The sequence below is a fragment of the Lytechinus variegatus genome, chromosome 4 (genome assembly GCF_018143015.1).
Source record: "Lytechinus variegatus isolate NC3 chromosome 4, Lvar_3.0, whole genome shotgun sequence".
NCBI classification, from domain to species: Eukaryota; Metazoa; Echinodermata; class Echinoidea; order Temnopleuroida; family Toxopneustidae; genus Lytechinus; species Lytechinus variegatus.
In genome coordinates, this window is record NC_054743.1 from 19,207,145 (window position 1) to 19,231,401 (window position 24,257).

The following is a 24,257-nucleotide window of genomic DNA, read 5'->3' on the forward strand; positions in this document are numbered from 1 at the left end:
CATATATAATGCTCATGGTAGAGGAAAATAAAACATACATAGAAATTATGAATTCATAAACATTTCTTCTCAAATGACCTGAGAAAATTATAATTTCAATCCCCAGATTTTTTCTATAACCATCCATAACTTGGATTTTTATGACAACTCACATGAACGTTTGAGGCATAACCTGCTTCATAGTAATTTCGAATTGACTTCTTCCTTGCAAACAAAAACTAAATAAACAAAATAACATTAAGAATGCACAAGGACAATAAATACACAACCATATCCATAATATGCAAGAATCCCCCCACGATATATATGTCAACATCCCCCTTAATTATAACTAGAGGATGGTAATGGGGAGGAGGTGGGAATTTTGTAAGCACGCTTTACACATGCACCGTCATCTCTCTTCATTGAAAGCCAAAACGAAAATGAAGCATTCCCCGCACTTTTATCCGCGCATAGCTCAACCGCGGCAAATGTCTGGCATTGTGCCCAAATTCTTTGGCGCGGGCGCCAAAAGCGCTGCCCCGCCCTTTACGGGTCGGGTCACGAGCCCTTTCTCGGGCAACCACGCCCCCTTTCAAAATCAAAACAAACTAAAATGTGTATTTTGCTAGCCCGCTAATAAATCATTTTAAATCGTCAAGCCGTCTTTAAAATCCATTATTCACGGCTAACAAAACAACAAGAACAAGTGAATTGCGATTTGTCGTGGCTTTAATGAAAATAGAGATGAATGTGCATCTTTACCAATTCTGCTTTTTGTGTACAGTGTATGAATATCATCACATATACATATACCGATAATGTCTGTAACCAACCGATACCCTTGTTTAATAAGCTCCTCGGAGAGGGGTTAAACCCCCGGCTAGAAGGCCCCCCCTCGTAAGTTCTTCAATGTTTAAAATTCATGGCTGTTTTCCCACTGGTTCCCTGCTAGCCGGACCGGAATCCCAGCACAGCTATTAATTATGAGCTATCGGTGGATTACAGATGACATAAATATAGCATATAGAGATATATGAATGCCCATGACTATAGACCAGCCTGCCCGCCTTTAAGATCAGGTCAGGCTAAGATTAAACTTTAAGCATGACACAATTATTTCAGTTTAACAGCGTTCTCAAACATTTGTATGTACAAATAGGTCCCCCTCACCTAGGTAACGAGTGGGGACCTGCAACTTACATAATAACATAACATAATTGATTAAAATCCACATGCCTGCCCTGGCATGACCAGAAATACCCAATTATTCTTGGAAAATACGTGTTTCAGGTGGCCTAATTGCCAAATTACCGCCAAACGAGAATATATAATTTATTTATATATGATCGACCGCCAACAAACACGTCAAAATTTTACTCGTATCTACCAAGATATTCAATAAATCTTAGCAACCATTACAGGATCATTCTACTAGTATTCACCAACGTTATCATCCTTAGTGCTTTTACCAGGGGGGGGGGGGGGTACCAGGGAACATTGCTCATTCCTCCATTACAATGTATATCTAGGTTATCCATAACTGACCCCAACATGATTTAATGCATGCATACATTGAACGTAAATGCATGAGCAGCTAAATAACAACAAACGATACATTATGAAAGCATAGACACACTGGTGAAACCGGCTCCAGACCAGCCAAAACCCTTATTCATACTATCGGATCGGACGGTCTGGAGTCGGTCACGCCGGAGCGACTAAGGTAAAATGTATAAATACATACTCAACGAAGATATGAAAGACCAACTTTTAACTCACTGATAAATCTGTCCAACCCTTCATCGGCCAGATGTAGGCCATCAGTTCTGTACAGCGAAATGTCATTATGGGATATTGATGGATGCGGTATGGCTTTACCATGAAATCTTGCAGCTAAAGCCTTGGCGTACCTATTGGCCGCCCTTCTCTTTAAGTCCAATTTACCTTGATCTCCTGTACAGCCAGCGGGGTACCAAACCCTCTCCAAAATGTCCGACCACACTATTTGAAATTTGTCCTTATTGGCGTCAAAAAGTCTATACGTCAAACTAGCCAGCTTCTTCTTGGACAGTGCCTCAATGTCATTCGTTCCTACATGCAATACTACTACTGAAGGCTTTGGTTCACTCCGACCCATCTTATCTAACCAATCGCTTACCCCTTCAATTCGTAGCCCCCTTTTCCCCAACCAGCGGACCGACGTTCCAAGTCCAAGGTCAGCCTCGCCGGTGTTCTTCGCCCTGCGATGTGCCCAAAACACTATCGAGTCCCCTATGATCCACACCACAGGTCCTGTAATAGAAAACAAGAAAAGAGGGCTGGGCAGAATTTTGAAGTATGAAAATTTCCCCCTGAAAGGTCTGCTACCCTTCACCACCCCTTCATCACGGGGTTTTCCCCTCCAAGATACAATGTATGTAATCACATTTTTGACCCCTCCCCTTAATCCTGAAAGCATTGATATTAAACACGTCATTATACCGTTGTAACATTCTCTCTAAAAAGCAGAATGCTCGTAATTGTGTGATATCATTAAACCCGCACTTACTCATTCAATATTAAGCCCAGAGTTATTTTGATGATACATGTATATTGATATCAACATGTACAGGGGGGGGGGGGGGTCGTTATGATCAATCTGATGTTCCAAACACCTTCCAATCAATATAGTACTATCCCTTTCTTCCTTTTGTATAATGTAATAATGTATAATGTATAAACACATTCCAACCAATATATAATAATGTATAATGTATAATGTCTGAGCACATTCCAATCAATTTATAATAATGTATAATGTATAATGTAAAATGTATAAGGTATAATGTATAATGTAAAATGTATAAGGTATAATGTATAATGTATAACGTATAAACACATTCCCATCAATATAGTACCATCTCTTTCTTCATTTTGTATAAAGAATGTAATAAAGTATAATGTATAATGTATAATATATGATGCATAATGTATAATGTATAATGTATACTGTAACAAGGGCTCCTTTGTAAACAAGCCTCTTGGCACTGAACATACCACCCTGCTTCTGAATAGGGCTGAATAAAATAAAACAATACCATGTAAGCAGATATACTGAGAATTATACACCCAAATATCCAACAACCCATCGGCCACGGCTTTGATTAAAGCACATGTCCTCGTGTAAAGTAAACGCGTTGTGACATTATTGGAAGATAACTTACACCTGATTTTGGTCAAAATGTCAAATAACCTAAAATCATCATTTCATATATATTTTCGTTCTTTTTTTTTTTTTTTTTTTATTTTTTTTACTTAACCATGTCGAGTCTTATATATCTCCGATGTGCACTCGAAACCCAACGCCCCATGCGTTGGATTTCTTCATCCGAGCAACCGGCCATGGCAGCGGTCGTAGCCGCCCCAATACGAAAGGAATGCGATGAAAACATTGCCGCCGGCATATCCCCGTATGTCAAACATCGTTTTATCATGTTTCCAAATTCACGCCTAGTTAGCGGGAGAGCACCATATGAACAAAAGAAGGCTCCACCATTCTTTGGGCGGATTTCTAAATAACGAATAACCGCCATCACAGGGCAGCTAACTGTCCCCAACTCTGGTATCGAAATGGTGCACCCATTTCCCCGCTGGTCAGTCTTTGACTTCCTTAGGAATAATTCCACCTGCGATGCACCGCATCGCCAGTGACCCTAACATCTGTGTGCTGCAGAATAGACTCACATCTATGCCTGGACTCTACTGTCAACTCACTAACTCTCAACAAACCATAAAATGCCACTGAAAAAGCAGCAGAGTACATCAAAACATCGTAATGACTACCACAAACATGCCTCAAGTAGGCGAGCATTCTATTTAACACAGACAATGTGATTGGATGCCTAGCATCTCTTCTCAAAGTACTTCGCCTACACCCTTCAATTAACCTTGTAATCACAAAACTCTTGGTCACATCCTTTAGCCCAGATGAACTCATATAAAATGCCAACCCAGATATGTATGTTTGAATAGTAGACCCTGCATATCCCATAAAGGATAAATAAGAAATGAACTGCGCCACCCATTCTACATTAGGGGGTAGCTGGGGGTCGTATCCGTACACTTTACAAAATTTCACGTATGCCCCCAAGGCAATAGAGTAAGTTGTGTGTGTTCGAGCTGCCCTAGAAGCCATCAGCAGTCGACTTCTCTCGATAGCCAGCTCTTCCAAAGACGGACTGGAACCTCCACGCCCTCCCGGGCGGCCCCCGGTGCTAACGCATGGAACCTCGGCATCTGAAATCGAGATAGTGCATCAGCTATACCATTATCACATCCATGTACATGCCTAGCCCTCAACACTATATTATTGCTTAAACATATAATCACCACCTTCCTCACCAAAACCATAATATCAGGGCATAGCGCCGACTGCTTGTTAAGTACTGCCACCACGGCCTGATTATCACAATTAAACAATATATTCTTGTCCTTTAGCTCCATGCCCCAAATCTCCAAGCCTACCCAAATAGGGAATAGCTCTAAAAAAGCTATAGACCTCCTACCGGCCTGGAAATCAGCAGGCCACCTGGATTGAGCCCACCTGCCTTCCAAAGAAAATTCCAAAACCAATGCCAGCCGCCGCATCAGTGAAAAACTGAATTTCCTCGCTTCCAAACCAGCCTGGAGCCCGGAAGAAAACTTGACCATTAAAATGTGCCAAGAACTCCAACCAAACCCGCAAGTCAGCCTTAGCCCCTCTCGTCAACCTAACCATGTGAAAAGGACGCTTAACGCTCTTAGTTAAGTCAATGAGCCGTCTCATGAATGCTCGCCCTGGAGCAATTGCCTTACATACAAAGTTTAGACTACCTACAATCGACTGAATGTCTCTTAGGGAAATTTTTTGTTTCTGTACCGCCCAATTTAATTTCCCTACTAATTTCTCAATTTTGTCCTCCGGTACCCGAACCTGCTGAGAAACGCTATCTATTACCAGCCCAAGATATGACAACTGTGTGGTCGGGCCTTCCGTTTTTTCTCGCGCTATGGGCACCCCAAATCGTTCGCAAATTGCTTCAAAACAATGCATTGCCCGCCTGCAATCCTCCGAGGCAGGGCCGCCTGCAAAAAAGAAATCATCCAAATAATGGACAATATTTTGCGACTTCGCAACTTTTCTCGCGCAAAACTCTAAAAAAGTACTAAAACATTCAAAAGTGGAACAAGAAACTGCGCAGCCCATCGGCAAACAACGATCAAAATAGTAACGACCATCTATATACATCCCAAGCAACTCAAAATCTTTTGGGTGAACAGGCAAGAGCCTGAAAGCTGACTTAATGTCAGTCTTTCCCATAAGGGCACCCCGCCCCAATTGCGTCACAATATCTACCGCCGAATCAAAGGACGAATATGTTACTGTACACTGCCCCTCCGGTATGCCATCATTAACTGAATTTCCCTGGGTGCCGATAAATGTTGAATCATACGGAACTCCCCTGGGGCCTTTTTGGGCACCAACCCCACTGGTGAACACCTCATATTCTCGAAGGGAGGAACAACAAAAGGCCCAACTATCCTACCTAAGTCTATTTCATCCCTCAATTTCTTTTTCAACGTATCCATGTGTTCGAATGCTGATTTCAGGTTTTTAACAACCAATGGGACCCTGTCCCCTTCAAAATGTAATGAAAAACCAAACTTAAAACCATTATACAAGCACTGAGCATGCTCCTGATTAGGATAAGTAGCTAACATGGGCACCAAACGTGCTAACTTAATAGGGGTCGGAGCAATAGACGACACCGCACTAGCCGTAGACCTATTTACTGCCAGCGGGACTGGAACCGGCCCGCCCTTGGCTACACTGCTTAGCCCCATGACCTGTCGCCTGGCAGCGGGAACACTTGTGCTCATAGATGCAAGCTTTGCCTCGCATGCACTTGCCTCTATTAAAGGCAAAGCACACGCCTCGGCTGGGTGTGCCATTGGCTCCGGGTCCCTTTCCTCCGAAGGGAAAAGATTTTCTCGCGCCGTACTCCCCTCTGTAGAACTGATGGCGAGGGGCATGGGGTAAATTGTGGCGCTGCCGCGGACCATTAGAGGCCACCAGCATCAACCACAACTCGGCGTCGACGCTCGCCCAGGATCGCCCGGGTAAACGCGCCTGCTTGCTCCTAAACTGAGTGTCATAGTCACGCCAGCCATAACCTGCAAACGCACGGGCTGCATGCCTTATCAAATCCATATATTTCATGAGCTCCCTGCTCCTTTCAATGTGCTTCTCAGCGTAAATTGAGGCAAATACTAGAAACACCGAAGTCCACTGCTCTACCGACATGATTTTCTTAGCCTTTGATTGAGGTTGAAGTTGCAAACCAAGACCAGATCCCGATTGACACAAACTCAAAGTGGTGTCACCTACACTCAAGGCCCCAAACTCATCACGTGCATTATTATGCTTAAGGAGCACTCCCAAATCTATATATTCACTTGCCCAAATTTTTTCCTTCAGTGAGATAGCCACTTCCACACCTAGTGGGTCGCATGCGCTAATAAATGGTTCCGGTGCCCCCAACACGGCAGAAAGCCTAGGCGCCTGGGGCTCAGATCTCTCAACACCGACCTCCACTAGATCTAGGCCTAGATCTTCGGCTACCCCTGCCGACCGCGCCGGCACTGAAACTGCTGGCTGAGCCTGCCCCGAGCTACCGGTATCCGACTCCTGAGCTACTATCTCATGCCAAGCAATAGATCTGCCCACGGGCGCCTGGCCTTCCCGCCCCACTAGATCTAGATCTAGCTCTGCCATTTTATCACTAACTTTAGACCTAGGCCTACCACTTTTTTCATCAACATCGACAACTTGAGACTGAGAGGGATTTAACTCACCGCTCCTTCCTGGCCCGTTGTTGCCGCCTCCCAGCCCCAGATCCACACTTGCGGGGGTTGACGTCGCCCGTGGACCTCTCGGCCGACCCGGCCTCCTCTTCGGTGTGTCATCTCCCTTCCTCGCACCTGCGGTCGTTATTTTCTTGGCCTTAACCTTTGGCATGATCAACTCGCGAAACTAGAGTTAGACTCGAAGCTCCGTCACTCAGCCCAAGTCCAATGAATCCTGGATGCAATCACCTCCAAAGTTCAATCAAGCGAACCGCCAAGAAAAAATTCAATCCTGAAGTTGCAAACTGAATCTTTTAGGTCCACAAATCGGCACAGCTAACTTAGTCTTAGTTCTACGGCAACAATTCCTGAGGCTGAAGTCTGAAGACAGTAAAAAACTGAAATCAGCGTCTGTATAATCCAATAAAAGTATGAATCCTTTGTGTAGATATCCGGTATAGGTAGCTAGACAAATGTCGAAATATCTGCCACCTAGGCCTAGTTGCCAGTGCCGAAAGAAAATTTTCAAAAAATTTTGTAAGCACGCTTTACACATGCACCGTCATCTCTCTTCATTGAAAGCCAAAACGAAAATGAAGCATTCCCCGCACTTTTATCCGCGCATAGCTCAACCGCGGCAAATGTCTGGCATTGTGCCCAAATTCTTTGGCGCGGGCGCCAAAAAGCGCTGCCCCGCCCTTTACGGGTCGGGTCACGAGCCCTTTCTCGGGCAACCACGCCCCTTTCAAAATCAAAACAAACTAAAATGTGTATTTTGCTAGCCCGCTAATAAATCATTTTAAATCGTCAAGCCGTCTTTAAAATCCATTAAGCTCACGCTGTGTGGTCACATTGTTCGATTTGCCAAGTTCATATATTGTCTACGTGTATTCCATAATGTTCCATTAAACAAATTAATGCCCAGATTCTAGGTCTAAATCTAAAACATGCGTGATAGCCTGCATGTTCTTTATTCAAAATGTTCTTAAATTATCCAGTTCCACATCAGAATATCAATAATTGTCTGCTCACGCTTCACGATCGCATTACTAATGATACCCAATTAACTATATCCTATTTATGATTTACAAAATATGAATAGAGTGTCCCGCTTTAAGGTCTAAAATCTCAATTTTCTTCCTCTCGCGCTTCGCGCTCGCATCAATTGTTTAGTTACATACCTATCCCATTTATTAATACAAAAATTAGAATGACCAATTTTTAAGTCGGAATGTCAAAAAAATTTGCTCGCGCTTCGCGCTCGCATTATTGAAATATATTGGCGTTCGCAATAATCATCTAGTTACATACAAATCTTGTTCAGGATCACACATAACATTGCCAAGAAAATTAAATTTTCAGGAAAAAATACATGTAAGTAAAAAAAATAAATCGCTCGTGATTCGTGCTCGCTCTTTTCATAAGGCTTATGATATTATTTCATGTTTATGTTGTTTTATAAGAATAAAACTAAGAGGTGACTGATCGGGGAAAATATAGGTGAAGATAATTTCGGGCCCCGTCCCCTATTGGCGAAAGTCGGATCCGCCCTTGTGACACATACACACACACCGGAAAAATGGCCTGTGCCCCCCCCCCCTGAAAAAGCAAGGATCCCCAGTGCCCCCCGGAAAAAATCCTAGCTACGCCACTGGTTTTACTACCGGGTCTGCATGTGAATTAGATATTGCCCTCCCCTAAACAAATCAAAAATAAAAACACTACAAAAAGAAAAAAATGAAACTTCCTTATACAAACAAGGTTTTCCCTTCGAAGTATGATCAAAATATGTTATGGCGTAAATATTCTCCATCATGAAAGCCTAATACAAACAACAAAAAAGACTTCATCTCTACAGAAAGTACCTACATTTTCATCAATAATTATAATTATTTTTCAGGGTAACGTCACGATGGGGGTGAATACTGATGGTGAGGAGACGAATCTAGAAACATCACTTTGGGATGATAATCAGGTGAGCATATTGAATTTTACTCCCATCCCGATGCACTTTACTTATTTTAGGTATAGTATTTTTTGAGGAAGTTGCGACTTATTACCGCTGTGTTTGGTTGTGTATGTGGGTAGGTGTGTATTTTTACTTGACTTGGATAGACAAAGACCCGAATGGGAAGCGAATGAAAATGTCATACAAGGGGAGCGTTTCATGAAAGGACCTGTCGGACGTTTTATCCGACAAGTCCTGTTTTATCCGACAGTTACCATAGTAACAATGCTTCTCAACCAATCAGATTCGAGGAAAGTTGTCAGATCTGACAACTTGTCGGACTAAAATATTGATGAAACACCCCCAAGGTTAATCTTTCACAATATGGTTTATATATTTCTGCATAAGACATGTAAGAAGGTGTTCAAAGTGAATCAGTAGGACATCTGGAGTTTAGACTGCAATGTTATGTACAATCATGTACATGTATTTCAGTCAAGAAGAATTCCACAAGAACTTATGAATATCAAGTTGAATCGAATTATCTCAACTCCAATAGCGGGTGAACAAGTTGGTTCAAATGGTTGCTATCACTAGATGTATTTTCATTTTCATCGTGATGCTTGTCGAAGTACATACCTGGTGTTGCTGGGGATGGAACTCCCAATTTTCACATCTTGTCAGACAGCGAGCGACCGATTAGCAATTCTGCTGTCACCGCTGGTATTTTGACGAATTTGAGCGTGCTATGATTGTACATCGGGGATGAAACCCCCATATAGGTCTTCATGTTAAGTCGAAAATACAGAAAATGTGAAAAAAAAGTTGCTTAAATCAATGAACTCGTGGATCAAGGGATTATTTCGCATCAATCACAAATTATTCGAATTCGAATATCTTCTTTCAAATAACTTGATATCATATTATTGTGGCATATCCTCATGATTGGATTAATTAATTGGATTTCGATTTCATAGCATTATTGTATTATAGAAATGATTTATGTATTATAATTTGTAAATATGTCTATTGAACTATCATTGTAAATGTAAAAAGATTGAAAGAGAAAATGAATTGAATTGAATTGAATATAGGTTTTCCCGTCCAATTTCGTCAAAATTTCAACGGATTTATTAATGTAATAATTCAATTGGCAACTAATTTGAATGACCTATGATATCAGCATTTAAATAGCCAAATACTGAATTTTATTTAATTCTACTGGCACGCGATTTCATAGTTATTTCATTTAAACATTTAAAAAGAACGATCAAATTAAAATAGCTGAGTCGTGTTTTAAAATTCGCACCGGTACCTTCCTTGCGAACGTTTAGGAATTCAAAATAATTAATATGCAATCACTTACAAGATATGGACAGTGTTTTTCGTTGTTGTTTTTTTACTTCTTTTGAATAATTATGGAAATGGGTTTTACTCCTAAATTGGATGTTAAAATTTTTATTGAATTTTACATCTGACAGACCATCATTGGGACAAAAACTCGTTTTTGTTCCACTTTCATAACTATAGACTGTGGTCAATACCATGATACCCATCCCTTCCCCAAAACGATTTAAATTATATACAATTATGTAAAATAAAAAAGAACAAGATGATGAAGAAAAAATACCTACCATTGGCATACTAGGTCATCGACCCACTCAATGGCGGATCCAGGTTAGGACACAGCCGACTCGTGCCCCCCCCCCTTTTAGAGGCACAATTAATTTTTTTTCGTGGACGGAATACCCTTATTCTTTGGTTAAAAATCTTTTTTTTACTCGTCAAATTCCTCCGGAAAATGTGCCCCCTTTTGGGAAATCCTGGATCCGCCCCTGCACCCACTCATCAATCACTAAAAGAATAAGCGTTTACAACCATATCCTATAAGTGTTGCATGAATTACGTCTTTATCAAACATAATGGAATAAAATGATTCTAACTGAAAAAATCCGCAAAAATAGAAATATAGGGTTAAGTTTGAAAAAAAAATGAATACAGAACCATGATATCTGAATTTGGAAGTTTAAAGTGCAAATATGTGCACCGATAAATGAAATCAGTTCGTCGTCGCGAAACTAAATGACACCTTAGGGCCATTAATTTAAACAAACTTCTCTCTAAATTGAATTTCTACAAAATTCAAAGGAATGATATAGAACGGAATTGAATGCTAAATGAATGAAAATGAACTATGTGTGAAGAGGGTGGACGAAATATTTCGAATTTGAACGTCGTTTCATTAATTTAATTGCAATTCTGATGAAATTGGACGGGAAAACCTATAGTAAATATTCTTTGTAGTGACATAAATTTCGACTTGCGACAAAGTAAGGTATGACTCCAATTATAATGTCATAAATCTACAAGGGTTGCATTAAAATCCATTTCAAAACACCTCTTCAATCGTTAGCATAGGATTTTTTTCCCCATACTTTATGGTGAATTATGTTGTTGCACTCCTTTCTTTCCTCATATTCTCCCTCTCACTGCACTGTAAAAAATGAAGTGCTATTTTAGCACTTAAAGTGCTTGTATAGTGACTGCAATACGAGTGCTGACTTTTTTATTCCAATTTAAACTAGAAAATCAGCACTTGTCGTGCAGTCACTATACAAGCACTTTAAGTGCTTAAATAGCACTTCCTTTTATTACAGTAATTTCTGTCATTTACTCAACCACAATCTTACCTCTTTCTATCTTCCTGCTCTTTCTGTATGTTTTTTGTGCAACTTTTATCGTAAATTAAGTATACCCAGTATGTTAACTTAAGTTTGTATGATTTTTTATTGTTGTTTGATATTTTCAACGTAACAGGCCGTGTTGAAAAAACGGTCTATTTCATCTAAACATATGCTGTATAAAGATGGTTTAATGAATAAATAATTGATGACTAAATTATTAATAAACACCCATTATTATCAATTCTCAAGCAGTGGCGGATTTAACCGGGAAAATAAACAAAAAAAACGGGGAAAAAGAGAAAAGGGAGAAAGAGAGAAAGGAAAAGGGAAAGAAAGAAAAAGAGGAAAGGGACAGAAAGAAAGAACATAGAGATGATGGAAAGAAAGATCATTTGAGAAAGTACAAAATATCCTGAAATAACAATATATTAGCATGATGAGCAAGAAAAGGATATACGTAAAATCAAAAGATATGACTCGATGGCACGGGCAAGAATAGTGAGAAAATGGGAGAAAGAGGCAGAAAGAAACGGGAAAGGTAGAACCAAAAGCTTAATTGGAAAATATGAGTACATGTATATAGAAAAGGGGCGAGAAAAAAGACAAAAACTTAATACAACGACCGGATTGCCGAGGATTGAAAAATATAAAGAACGGGAAGAAAGGTGGATGGCGTCTATTAGAAGCTTGCTAAATTTTTTATGCAATAATGGTCGCAATCAAGACAAAAAATCCCGGGAAAAACTCTTAGCCAAAGGCTAATTATATCCCCGGATATTATGTTCCAACCTAAGTGAAGCTTGGCGCTGGCTAGATATACCGTAAAAAGCCTGTATATATTTGGCTAAATTTCCAAAGCTACATATACTATCATATCTAATTTCAAAATAATTTCTGAAGGCCAATTTTTTCTGGCTCGCTTCGCTCGCTGGCGACTTTTACAAAATTTTCCACATTTTTCTATGTTGTGCTGCCTCAAAATATTTCGTTTATTATTTGCAACTGGGTTGAAGTTAATGTGTGTTGTGTATGTACCTGCGATTGGATAAAACAGTGGCCATCTGCAATGTTTAAAACTATCACGAGGTTCCGGGGGCTCCGCCCCAGATCAGTGGCGGCACCAAGGGGAGGCACGGGGGCATTTTCCCGAGTAAGTTGGCCCCACCCCGAAATTTTGAAGAAGAAAAAAAGATGTATAGTAATTTTTTTCATATGCAAAATGCCGCCTGCGCTATGCACGATCGTGGTAGCTGTTGGCTCAGATAAGCAAATTATCTGTTCAAATGGGGCTTAAAAATCCAATGTTTAAGTCAATATGCTTCTCTCGATTTTTCGTTATTCGTTTTAGCGAGAATCGCATCCTGCGTATTCATGATTTTCATGAATAAAAAAAATCAGCTCGTGCTACGTGCTTGCGTAAAATGTTTAAAGGGGAATGAAACCTTTGGAACAAATAGGCTTGTGTAGAAACAGAAAAATCAAAGAATAAGAATAAAGAAAGTTTGAGAAAAATCGGACAAATAATGAGAAAGTTATGAGCATTTGAATATTGCAATCACTATTGCTATGGAGATCCTCCTATTGGCAATGCGACAAGGATGTGTGATGTCACTGATGAACAACTTTACCTTTGGTGGACTATAAAATAACCTCAAAATGTCTCTTTTTGCTTTTTCTTATGATGATACAAACTCTTTATCCATGATGTATCCTTAAAAAATATGTATTACATGCCCTCATGTAGAAAGAACACATGATCTATGGATAGATGTGATAAAAGAGGCAATTCAAGTGAAATATATACTAAAGTAATGGGGAGAGTTGTTCACAAGTGACATCATACATCTATGTCGCATTGCCAATTTGCTATCTCCATAGCATTAGTGATCGCAATATTCAAATGCTCATAACTTTCTCATTATTTGTCCGATTTTTCTCAAACTTTTGTTAATCTGTTTCTTTGATTTTTCTGTTTTCACACAAGCTATCTTGTTCCAATGGTTTCATTCTCCTTTAATCAGATGGCCATTCAGTTCATGATTACATAAGTGCTTAGAATAACCAGTTATTATCTCAGGATATAAAAAATGTTCAGCTCGCGCTTTGCGCTCGCATTATTTATTTGGTGAGATATAATCTCCATGATCCAATGCAGCTAGTCCTTAACCATGTTAACAGGTCCCTTTAAAGTCAGATTGCACTTAGTAAAGAGCTGATATAATTATTTCATTATTATTACTTTAAGATTTGACATAAGACCGGGACATGTCATCATACGAAAATGATGACTACATCGTTCTATTCCTCTTGCTAAGCGCAATATGAAACAAAAGGGACGATTAAGTTATTGAATTGATATCTTATTTATTAATGCACAATGATGGCGCGGAGTTAATGCGAGTGAAAATCGCGGCGAGCCGAAATTTTTGACAAACTGTCATGAAAAGGTGATTTTAAGTAGTTTGTTTTGTAATCAATAGTGACACATACACAACTCGCCGATCAAAATGCAAGCATGCAGCGCTAGCTGATACGTTTTGACAATCAGACCTGAAAAGTAATATTTAAAATTTTCTACTTGAAATGATAAGCACCTGATGAATAAAAAAAATGCAAGCGCGTAGCGCGAGCAGAAAATGTTAATATTCAGACTATAAAAATTTTTAATAAAACTGACATTTTTACAGAGTACTTTATAAAAATCAATATGTAATCACACACAAAAAAAGGAAGTTTGATTTTCGAGGTGAAATACGTTTTGAATATTGACTTCCGAACTTGATATTTAAGCTCCATATTGAACAAATTATGTAAATCATCTAACAGGCAATGCGAGTGCGAAGCGCGAGCGAAAATATTATATATCGTATATTATACGGAAGATTCTTTTTATTTTCCAAGTTTTCCCCTCATTTTAATCTTTTTATTCACTCGTCTTCCTCCTTTTTCTCGTCTTTTCCTTTTATTTCTTTCTTTCCTCTTTTTTTGCTTCACCAATAAGGGGGGGGGGGGCGGGCCCCTCGTGCCCCCCTGGATCCGCCTATGCACCACAAATATATAGGATGAAAACTATAATTTAGACACAGATAGCGATTTATTATCCTGATTTTGATAAATGTCTCAGCGACGCATGCATTTAGTCCATGTCCAATTTTCTTAAATTTAGGCACATATGGTGCTGATTAATTATTCTCATCATGGATTTAGAATCATGTGAAATATGTCCATCAAGTAATGTGTTATGAATCTTCATGCTTTTGCGTATTAGACGCTTAAATCTGAGCCATATCTGCATGCCCGTTGCTTAACTCTTGCATTTTTAAAAACAAAATCAAAAGAGCAAAAATACATGAATATGTTTGATTTCTCCCTCGCCTTTTTTCATTGTTTTAAATTTTTGTTCAGAAATATCCCATTAATGTCATCAGATATTGGAGATTCTATTTCGTCGGTTGTCCTCATTTGATTTTCTTCTAGGGGGTGTATTTTATGACTGTGATATTGAAAGGTCAAGTCCACCTCATACAAATGTTGATTAGAATCAATATAGAAAAATAAGACAAGCATAATGCTGAAAAATTTCATCAAAATCGGATGCAAAATATGAAATTCATGACATTTCAAGTTCGGCTTGTTTTTTTTTTTACAAAATAGTTATATGCACAATTTAGGCACATGCAAATGGGAGAATCGATGATGTTCCTCACTCACCTTTTTACCGCTTGAATTATTCAATATTACATATTTTACATATTTGACAATAAAAACCAACTTGACTGAAACATAAATGTTAAAGAATGGTTGTGGCGTGTTATACGTCGGAACCAAAACCCAAGAATCAGACCGAGTCTAGACTATAGTGTTGATGAGACTGACTGGTTCAATCTGCAATTTAATAACAAATTAAACAAAACTTGTATAAGCTAAATTGACATGTCATGACACATATAACTATAAGTAATGGCTACTGATTTCCAAACAACAACCAAGAATGACCTTGACAAGTTTCAAGGTCACATCAAGTATAAGCATACTTATTACTGTAAATCTTATGTATTGATTATTGTATTGATTATTGTATTTTGTACCCTAAATTAAACCTTTCTGTAAAACTGTTTTCATAATAAAAGAAATCAACTAATATTCAAATGCGTATCCGTTTACTTATTTATGTTTGCATGGCTTATTACAATGAAGACATCACGTGCCCGAAGGCGCCAAATTCAAGTTACATACACAACTAGGTACGCCACGTACGCTTCCTATTACACAATGCATACACGTACGGCGTTTTAATTAGAACAAATTCACTAAGCTTACATAACTTTGTCATATTAATTCGTAATAAATTAAACCACATTTCAACATGACAATTGGCTTATCTGATAATGTAACTAATAAACTTCAAAATAAACAAAAACAATACTTACATCATTGGGCTTGTATATCACAAAAATTAGGGAAATTAACACTAAACTGACAAACGACAGGCTTTCCATGACTACGAAATCAATGCGCCCTCAGTCGGTGACTACAAATCTAAATAAAATCGATTTACAAGATAAAACAGAACAGTATCAAAGAAATTAGAAATTACAAAAAAAAAGTTATCCTGTACACGACAATGGTAATACCACATGTTCAGGGCGAAATAAAACATTATTTCACAGGACAATGGGGAGAAAATTAGAATATTTCATATTCATATAATAAAATGCAAAATAAATTGTGAGTGAGTGATGTCATCAGTTCCCTCATTTGCATACCGACTGGGATGTGAATGTAACAATTCTGTGAAATTAAGCGAAACTTTAATATGTCATAACTTTCTTATTTTTCATCCGATTGATGAAATTTTCAGTGTTTGGCTTGATGAATTTTTATTCAAATCCACTTTTTTGTTGGGATGGACTTGACTTTTAAGTAAAGGCCAGTAAAAGGGGTAAAGTATTTTTCATTAAATATTCTTTTTTGAGGAGCTGTAAATTTTGGTCTCGTTTTGTTTCGAATAGTGTCTTTTTCAAGTATTTGTTTATTGGTCAGTATCACCCCATTTCTGTCTTTCTCTCTCTTCACTAGGACATGGAATCATAAGTTGTTGTTTTTTTTTGGGGGGGGGGTGTTTTCTTTTGTGTTTTGTTTGATTTGAATTTGAAGCGAATGACAAGCGAGAAATAATTTTATGAAAATAATTAATTTTTCATACTGAGATTTTGAAATTTGAAAATTATTGTACATCGTATCTGATATTAGGGAAGTCATTACTGTTTACAAACTTAGGGGTTATTTTTATCTTGAAGGGGGAGGGTGGTGTATTAGAGACATGGGCCGAGGGACGTAAACACCAATTACTACCACGCGATTGCAAAGAGTTATCGAACATTGGATCAAGTGGTAATTGGACCGAATGGGTTTAGACAAACTGTCAGCTGTACCAAGTGGGTATTGGACCAACTGCCAATTGGACCAATCGAAATTTAACCAAGTGACTATTGTACGAAATGGCTTTTGGCCCAACTGGCTATTGTACGAAATAACTATCGGACGAAATGTTTATTTGATGAAGTGCGTCTTAGACTAACTGGCAATTCAATTCATTTGTTTTTAAATAGTCTTTATTCATAATCAAACATGTTAATAACAATTGCACATAAAAAAACAGCCGGAGCTGGAAAAGTCATGTTTACACGTTGGTGTTGCCACATAAAATCATAATAAAGAAAACATAGTAAAATGCATTCAAGGCGAATGCACTTTAAGATTAAGTATTAATAACAATGGATAAATGTAACATGATGAGATTGGTACTTAATTTTAATGACAAACGTTAATTTGTGGTGGGCTGGAGGACCATTGCCTTTCCTAGACGACACAATCATCTTTAATGTTGAGTATGTCAACCAAAAAAAGGCAATGGACTATTTTTTTTTAATTTTGTTGCTCTTACTTGAAATTGTTGATGGTCGTTTTTACGACGAAGGGATATGTTTTTTTCGAGGTAGCCATGTCTTTACACAGAGGATGAATCAAGAGTTGATTTTGGGAATGTTTACGCAGTGTCAATCATTTCTCATCAAGTGTTGGTAAATTATATACCTAATATGCATTTGTGTATTTGATTTCACTTTATCCTAAGATAATTTTAAATAATCTCCGTTGTATTCTTTCAATAATATCTTTTTATTTTCTGTAAGACTGCTATGGGGGGATGGGGGAGGGAGCACGTGCCACCCCCCCTCCGTAGTTACGCCACTGCCAATAATGAACGTATCATTTTTTTCATCACCTGCATGACAGAGCGAGACTTTAGTCAACGATTTTCCCACGACGACAGCGACAGTGGTGTCGTCAATTTGAAATTATCATACTTTAATATTTTATTCTTAGAACTACATCCGCATGTCTTTTCCTTAAAAAACAAGAAACGAATTGCATTTTCTTTTTTTAAATCAGACGACAGAGTTTTTGGAGATGGAACACGAGACTGGGCCCAGAAGGAGTAAGAACAATTTTCTTCTAAACGATGAGTGTACTGGAAAAATTCAGGATCAGAAACTGTAAGTTTTATTCCTTTTGTCATTACTAGTATCTGAATATATCTGTTAGTCTATATTTAATGGACAATATCAACATACGGGTAACTAATATTGTAGAACACGTTTGCAGGAAATAGATGGTAAACAGTTTAAAATCAAGTTCTTTCTTGTAGTTATATATCTCGTATATTGAAAAAAAGACATTAGGTAGCAGCAATGATAATGAAGAAAGTAAAATATAAAATGAGCCTGCCTTTAATGTCAACATACATACGTCTATTTGTTGTTTTACCTTCTATAATCAAACAATAAAAGTACAATCAAATAAAACCAATCCACTAAGAGATATATCAAATCAAATCGATAAGAGAGGCACAATTATTGTAGCTTATGATCGTCTCGTCATACTTGTACGTCACGTATGAATAAAGCTCGGACCAACAGTGTAGCCAGTCATTTGTTCTTTTAGAAAATTCAAGAACTTACACTCATTCTCTCCCTTATAAAGTTGATGTTTAGTACGAGGTACAATATTTAGATCCTCCAAAGCTCTTTTAGGACTAATGTAAGTTGCGCGTAAGTTTTGGGTAAATTTTCATGGGCAGCCGTACAGGGCCAAAATTAAACGACTGGGTTAGCGTAGGATTGCTAATAGCCTATGATGTCTAAAAAAAGCTACCAAGAAATTACACAAGTGATAGAGATCCATAAAAGCTATTGTTAAATGCAATCTGCCACTGAGTCATTTGATCTAATATTCTGTTAATGAAATTGTCTCTCGAAATTAAGAATCTTAGACCCTTGTAGATTTTTCGTAAATAATTTCAGGATTTCCACTCGAATTTCAAGTAATCTAATGTCTTTTCGTTGGGACAATTCGATTAGGTTTTTATACACGGCCCTGTACGCGAAATGGTTCTGCGCGACGTTATCACCTTGCTATCATATAACAGCAGATCTGGTTCCACCGGCGAATACGGTATGCCGGTATAGATATCGTTCTTTACTCGGAACCATATCTGCCGGGTTGCCGCGGTTTCATTTTGTTATTTATTTTCCTATTAAAATAGATAAATGAAATAGTTGGTCATATAAAACGTTGAGGGAAGTGGATTCCGTGTGCATCCAGATCGAGAAACGATAGCAAGAACGATATCTGCCGAAGAATAGATCTGGATCCGCCAGAGTTGGAACACGATCCACCGGCAGTATTCCTAGAACCATTTCTGCCTAGCACCGGATCCGCCGCTACACGGGCCGCGCGCCATGTGCACAGTAGGCATGGTAGGATATGGGAGAGGCTGTTGGGACATATTTTAGTAAATTGCATACTTTGGTAAATTAAAAATTTGACAAAATTACCAAAACGTGCCTTAACAAACGCGCGGCTATGACAAGTTAAGCTCACTCAACTTTTACAAGTTCGTTACATTGAGCATTGCGCGTTGCTACTGGGGCGCATGCCTCCCTATCCCTATTAAATTAGTTGAAAAAATAAGAGGATAAAGCTATGAAAGAGAAAATGAAAATAAGAATAAAGACTACTTTCTATGAAGAAGCCAGATATGACCCTATTCAACTGACACAAGATGACATCCTCTTCAGATCGTTTTGCCCCCATCGAGAAATCCCGATGCCGCTCTTTTGCACACTCTTTTTTTTTTTTTGGGGGGGGGGATATGGAAGAAAAATCATTGTGATGTCTTCTTAAGTTATTAGTGGAATAGGCCTATGAGGAATGTATTATTCCTCTGTAAAGTTTAGGAAATCAGATAGGAAAATGAAATCATTTAAATGTCTGTTTCAGAATTCCTCGAATCTTTTGAAGAAGAGGGCCATATTTGTAAAAGTAACAAAAAAAATCTTGAAGTACCTGATCTTAATCTGATTCAAATACTTTATTTCGTATTATAGATTTTTATCTTTAATGGATCTCTATCACTTGTCTAATTTCTTGGTAGCTTTGTACTTTGAAATACATCATAGAATATATTGGGTGCTAGGTAAAAATGTCGAAGTTAAAAAATGTCGAAGTTAAAAATGACAGAGTTAATAATGACAGAGGTAAAATGACAGCCTAGAGGTAATGATGGTAGAGGTAAAGATGGCATAGGTGAAGATGACGTTCTACATCATATGAGTCATTATTGACCTTGACCGGACTCTTGTCGACAAAATAGGCTATGTGAACTGATTAGATATTATTTTCATTGCTTTCCATAATTTTAAGACGTTAGACTCTATACTTAATTGTTTATATAATTAAACTAAAAAAATCCTTGCCAAAATCATATCAATTTTCTGTCACTGCAATTGCAAAAGGTTGTAAGCATCATTATGAAAAATATTAAGATATATGATCCGTAAATTATTATAATCTATATTTAGATTTTGATGAAACCGTTATGCAATTTAAAGTAAATACAGTTATAAATTATACTACTAAACGTACCTTTTACCTATAACATACATAGACTGTAAATCATTCGAACAATATTTATAATGAAAGCAATAAATTATCTGTACGATTATTATGTATAACTTTGAATAATTAACACAGTATATGACACACAGGTTGAATATGTACAATACAATATTCCATTAAAATTGTAATATTTGTATAAAAACAGAAAAATCAAAATGCAAATAAAAAATAACATACAAGATATAATGCATATGTGTGTGTGTGTGTGTATGTGTGTGTTTTAGAATGTTATCTGAGAGATTTAATGTAATAAAATAAAAGATGACCACCTTTTTATTAATTTCTTCTCTTTCAGATTTGTTATATATATATATATATATATATATATATTTCCATACTATAATAAGATTTTATTTCAGACAAAATATGGTCGAAAACTGGAAGACAGTGTTTGCATTTTGCTGCAAATCTTTTCTTACGATTATAAAAATACAATTAAGAGCTCCATTGTTGTTTCCGTAAAAACCGAATAATTTATTCTGATTTAAAATTTTGATGTGCAAATTGTTACGAGAAAACCAGATTTCGAGTTGAGACCATATTTCGTTTGTGTGTTATGTGTTACGTCTTATTTATTGTAACAGACTCACAGTATTTATAATTTGTACAACTGCAAAGAATATATTAAAAAATAACTAGATATTTTAGCTCTCTGGAATCATCTTAATCCTGTGAAAAATGTCGATAAAGAAATTGACAAAATGTGTAAAAAAGTGCATGTACATGTAAAAGAACAGAACATTAATGGATGACATTAAAAAAAAATCATGAATTTTAGGAAAGAGAAGATAATCTGCCTCAGTCCAAAGTGGTGTGACAGTTGCTCATTGGCAATGTTAGACAAGTTATATATTGATCAGTTTGCTAGTTCAGGTCATTACTACACTTTACATGAATAGGTGTTTTCTAGAGGTACCATTCTGCGCTGGTGTTGTTACAAATATCTTTCCATCTGAAGACCTGGCTGCAGTGACTTTGTCTACAGGTTTCGCGTTCTGCAGTAGTTTGTAGTTTGTTGAAGTTAGATCTTTGTGAAGGATATACTGAAGCTGTCCACAATTCCTCAGGAGTTTGGCGTGTGCGATAAGAACAACACTTCACAATTCCACGATGTTTATCTTTGCGAGGTTCATGCTTCATGACTTCGATCTAAACCCCTCAAAAAAAAGTTTGGAAATCTGAGTTTGGCCAATAATTTCTCCCAACTCCCAATGTTGCACGCATTTATGACAACATTCTAAAGATAATTTAATTCTCTTTAAAATGATACCATGTTTGTTATGATCATGCCATCACGAACAGAGCAGGATTCAAAAGTGTTGGAAGAGGTCTGAATTGAAAAGCTGCAAAACGAGCAAAAAAGTTTGGAAATCTGAGTTTGGCCATTAATTTCTTCCAACTTCCAATTTCACACAGTGCATATTTGATATGATTCAAAAGATCGTTTAATTCTCTGTATATTGATGCCATGCTTGTTATGATCATGTCACCATGAAAAGAGCAGGACTCAAAAGTGTTGGATGAGGTCTGAACTGAAAAGCTGCAAAGCGAGCAGAAATGGTCATGAAGGGTCAAAACAGAAGATCATTCTTTTGTGTGTGTCAATAGAGATGAAATTCCATTCAAATCAAGCCCCTGCTTCTTCATCATGTTCATTTGCAATGTTTGTTGTGGTTAATGTAGTGACGGTTCTGTGAGATAACATGGTTTGAATCGTGACCTTGCCCCACATTTCAAGACACTGCACCTCCATGTGAACCATAATCATATCATGTAGGGTATTATTTTGAAGATAATTGAATGATCTATTCAGTGATATCAATTACATATTGATATTTACTAAAACCGAGGAGGGATTATCGATCAAAGTCAGATTTCAATACTTTTTTTCAGGAGTTTATTATCATTCTCGCTCAAATCGACGCCAATCTCAAAGGGACCAACAATGACCAAAGGGACGGATGTTGTTGCTCCGAGAGTATACTGCTACTGATGACAAAGTTCCAGCCTGGTGACAGTGTTTCATTGATTCATAAGCTTTCTTTTAATGACTTCACTACTGGATTTATCTTGTCCTTAGACGTGTTAAGATCTATGACTTTCGATTCCATGATTGTGCTTTTGGTGTATGCTAAAGCGGTGACTTAAGTTTATTATCTGAGATTGAAGGTTAACATGGCTTGACGGGCAGATCAGACATATCAAGTCCTGCAATTCGCTTATTCTGGTCTTAAATTTTACCCTAATCTTATCCAACCTATTCTCAACAGCCTCTGAGATTGCGGCAAGAAAATCAGGACTCTTCAAAACCTCCTTGAGAATGGCAGCTACCCGATGCTGCTATTATCTTATTATGCGGATAATTGCAGCATCAAAGTAATGCGGATAACTATGGTCCTCCTCCGTTTTTACGACCAAATTATGCTGCTATTAGCCGCATAATTGGGTTTATGAAAGGAGTATTAGAAGACATTCTTATAAAAAATGAAGGACTATGCTATATGTGAAGGCAACACAACTACATGAGAATACGCGAATGGCAAGACTACGCAGTGCATGTAGTACACGAACAAAATCGCATATGGGCCTGTACATCGACCACTGCAATGATTTCGTACAGCGTCACAAGTTTACAAAGTAAAGCTTAAATGGTACTGTAGTTCACATTGAAAAAAAGTTCTGGAAAAGTATCGTGTATATATCGTGTAAATAACATATTTGTATACATTCATTGCTACGTTTAAATATTGTTGTATAATCATCTTGATTCATGCGTGTTTATTTTGCTTACATATGCAATATTTTGGTATCTTGAACATAACAAAACCAAACAAAACAGTTGTAGATTTTGAATTTTTCTACGATTGTCAGAATTTAGCCTACAGTGTTTATTATTAAAATGAATACATTTGAAAATTATTGTTTTTTTTCAATAATCATATATTTAAAAAAGAACCTCCAATATATTTATCATGCCCCTCCCTGTATTCAAATATTTACCCCTGACGATATATTTCAATAGCTTACACGATTCAGTATTTAAGTTTAAAAAACAGGGTTCAAATTAATGTAAGGTTTACTTCATCTTATTTTCTGCTTGTTAGTTTGTATTGTCCCCAAGTTTTTTGTAATAACAAAACAACATCAAAAACAACAAAATGACAATAATGACTGCTAATATACAGCTTACCAATTACCTTCTTAGCATAAATTGATACCAGCTTCTTATTTGCCTCAACCATGTCAAGTGGCGTGCCTGGCATGAGTCAGCACGATGTGGAACAATGAATCGTCATGTTGAAGAAATGTTATTGAAGTCATAAACGGAAATATTTCCACATTAAAAACAAAGGAGATGTACTGCATTTTGACACATTAAGTCTGTGCCTTTTGAAAAACGACTCATCAACGCAATGAACGAGATATCGAGGCTCACAAATTACACTTGCTTTCGAAATTAATTTTCAATTTTGTTGGAAAAGACCGTGTTTCAACCTTGTTTCTTTACTGCAATACGATGTTTGGATTATTGACTACAGGGAAAGACGATGGATCTCATCAACAAAAAATGCGCCAACACATCCTTCTTCAATTAATATGATGAATAGACACGTCAACATACAAGAAAAGATATCAAGTATAGAAAAGGGTCTATCTAATCAGTGTAAAAGAAACGTAGAAGTGCCGTTTGACGCTGTTGGGTTCCTTCGGCCTTCCGGACCACCTCACTGGTATTAGATGATAGGGGCACCCAACTG

The 24,257-nt window shown here is 37.5% G+C and overlaps 1 protein-coding gene across 1 annotated transcript; it reads right to left on the minus strand.

The window, feature by feature from the left end:
• Positions 1–6,058: 6,058 nt before the first annotated feature.
• Positions 6,059–7,379, minus strand: LOC121413568 (the record flags this gene model as incomplete). The annotated part of the gene is made up of 1 exon (XM_041606429.1): positions 6,059–7,379. A coding segment is annotated over exon 1 (960 nt), but the record flags the coding sequence as incomplete, so codon positions are not given.
• Positions 7,380–24,257: the final 16,878 nt, after the last annotated feature.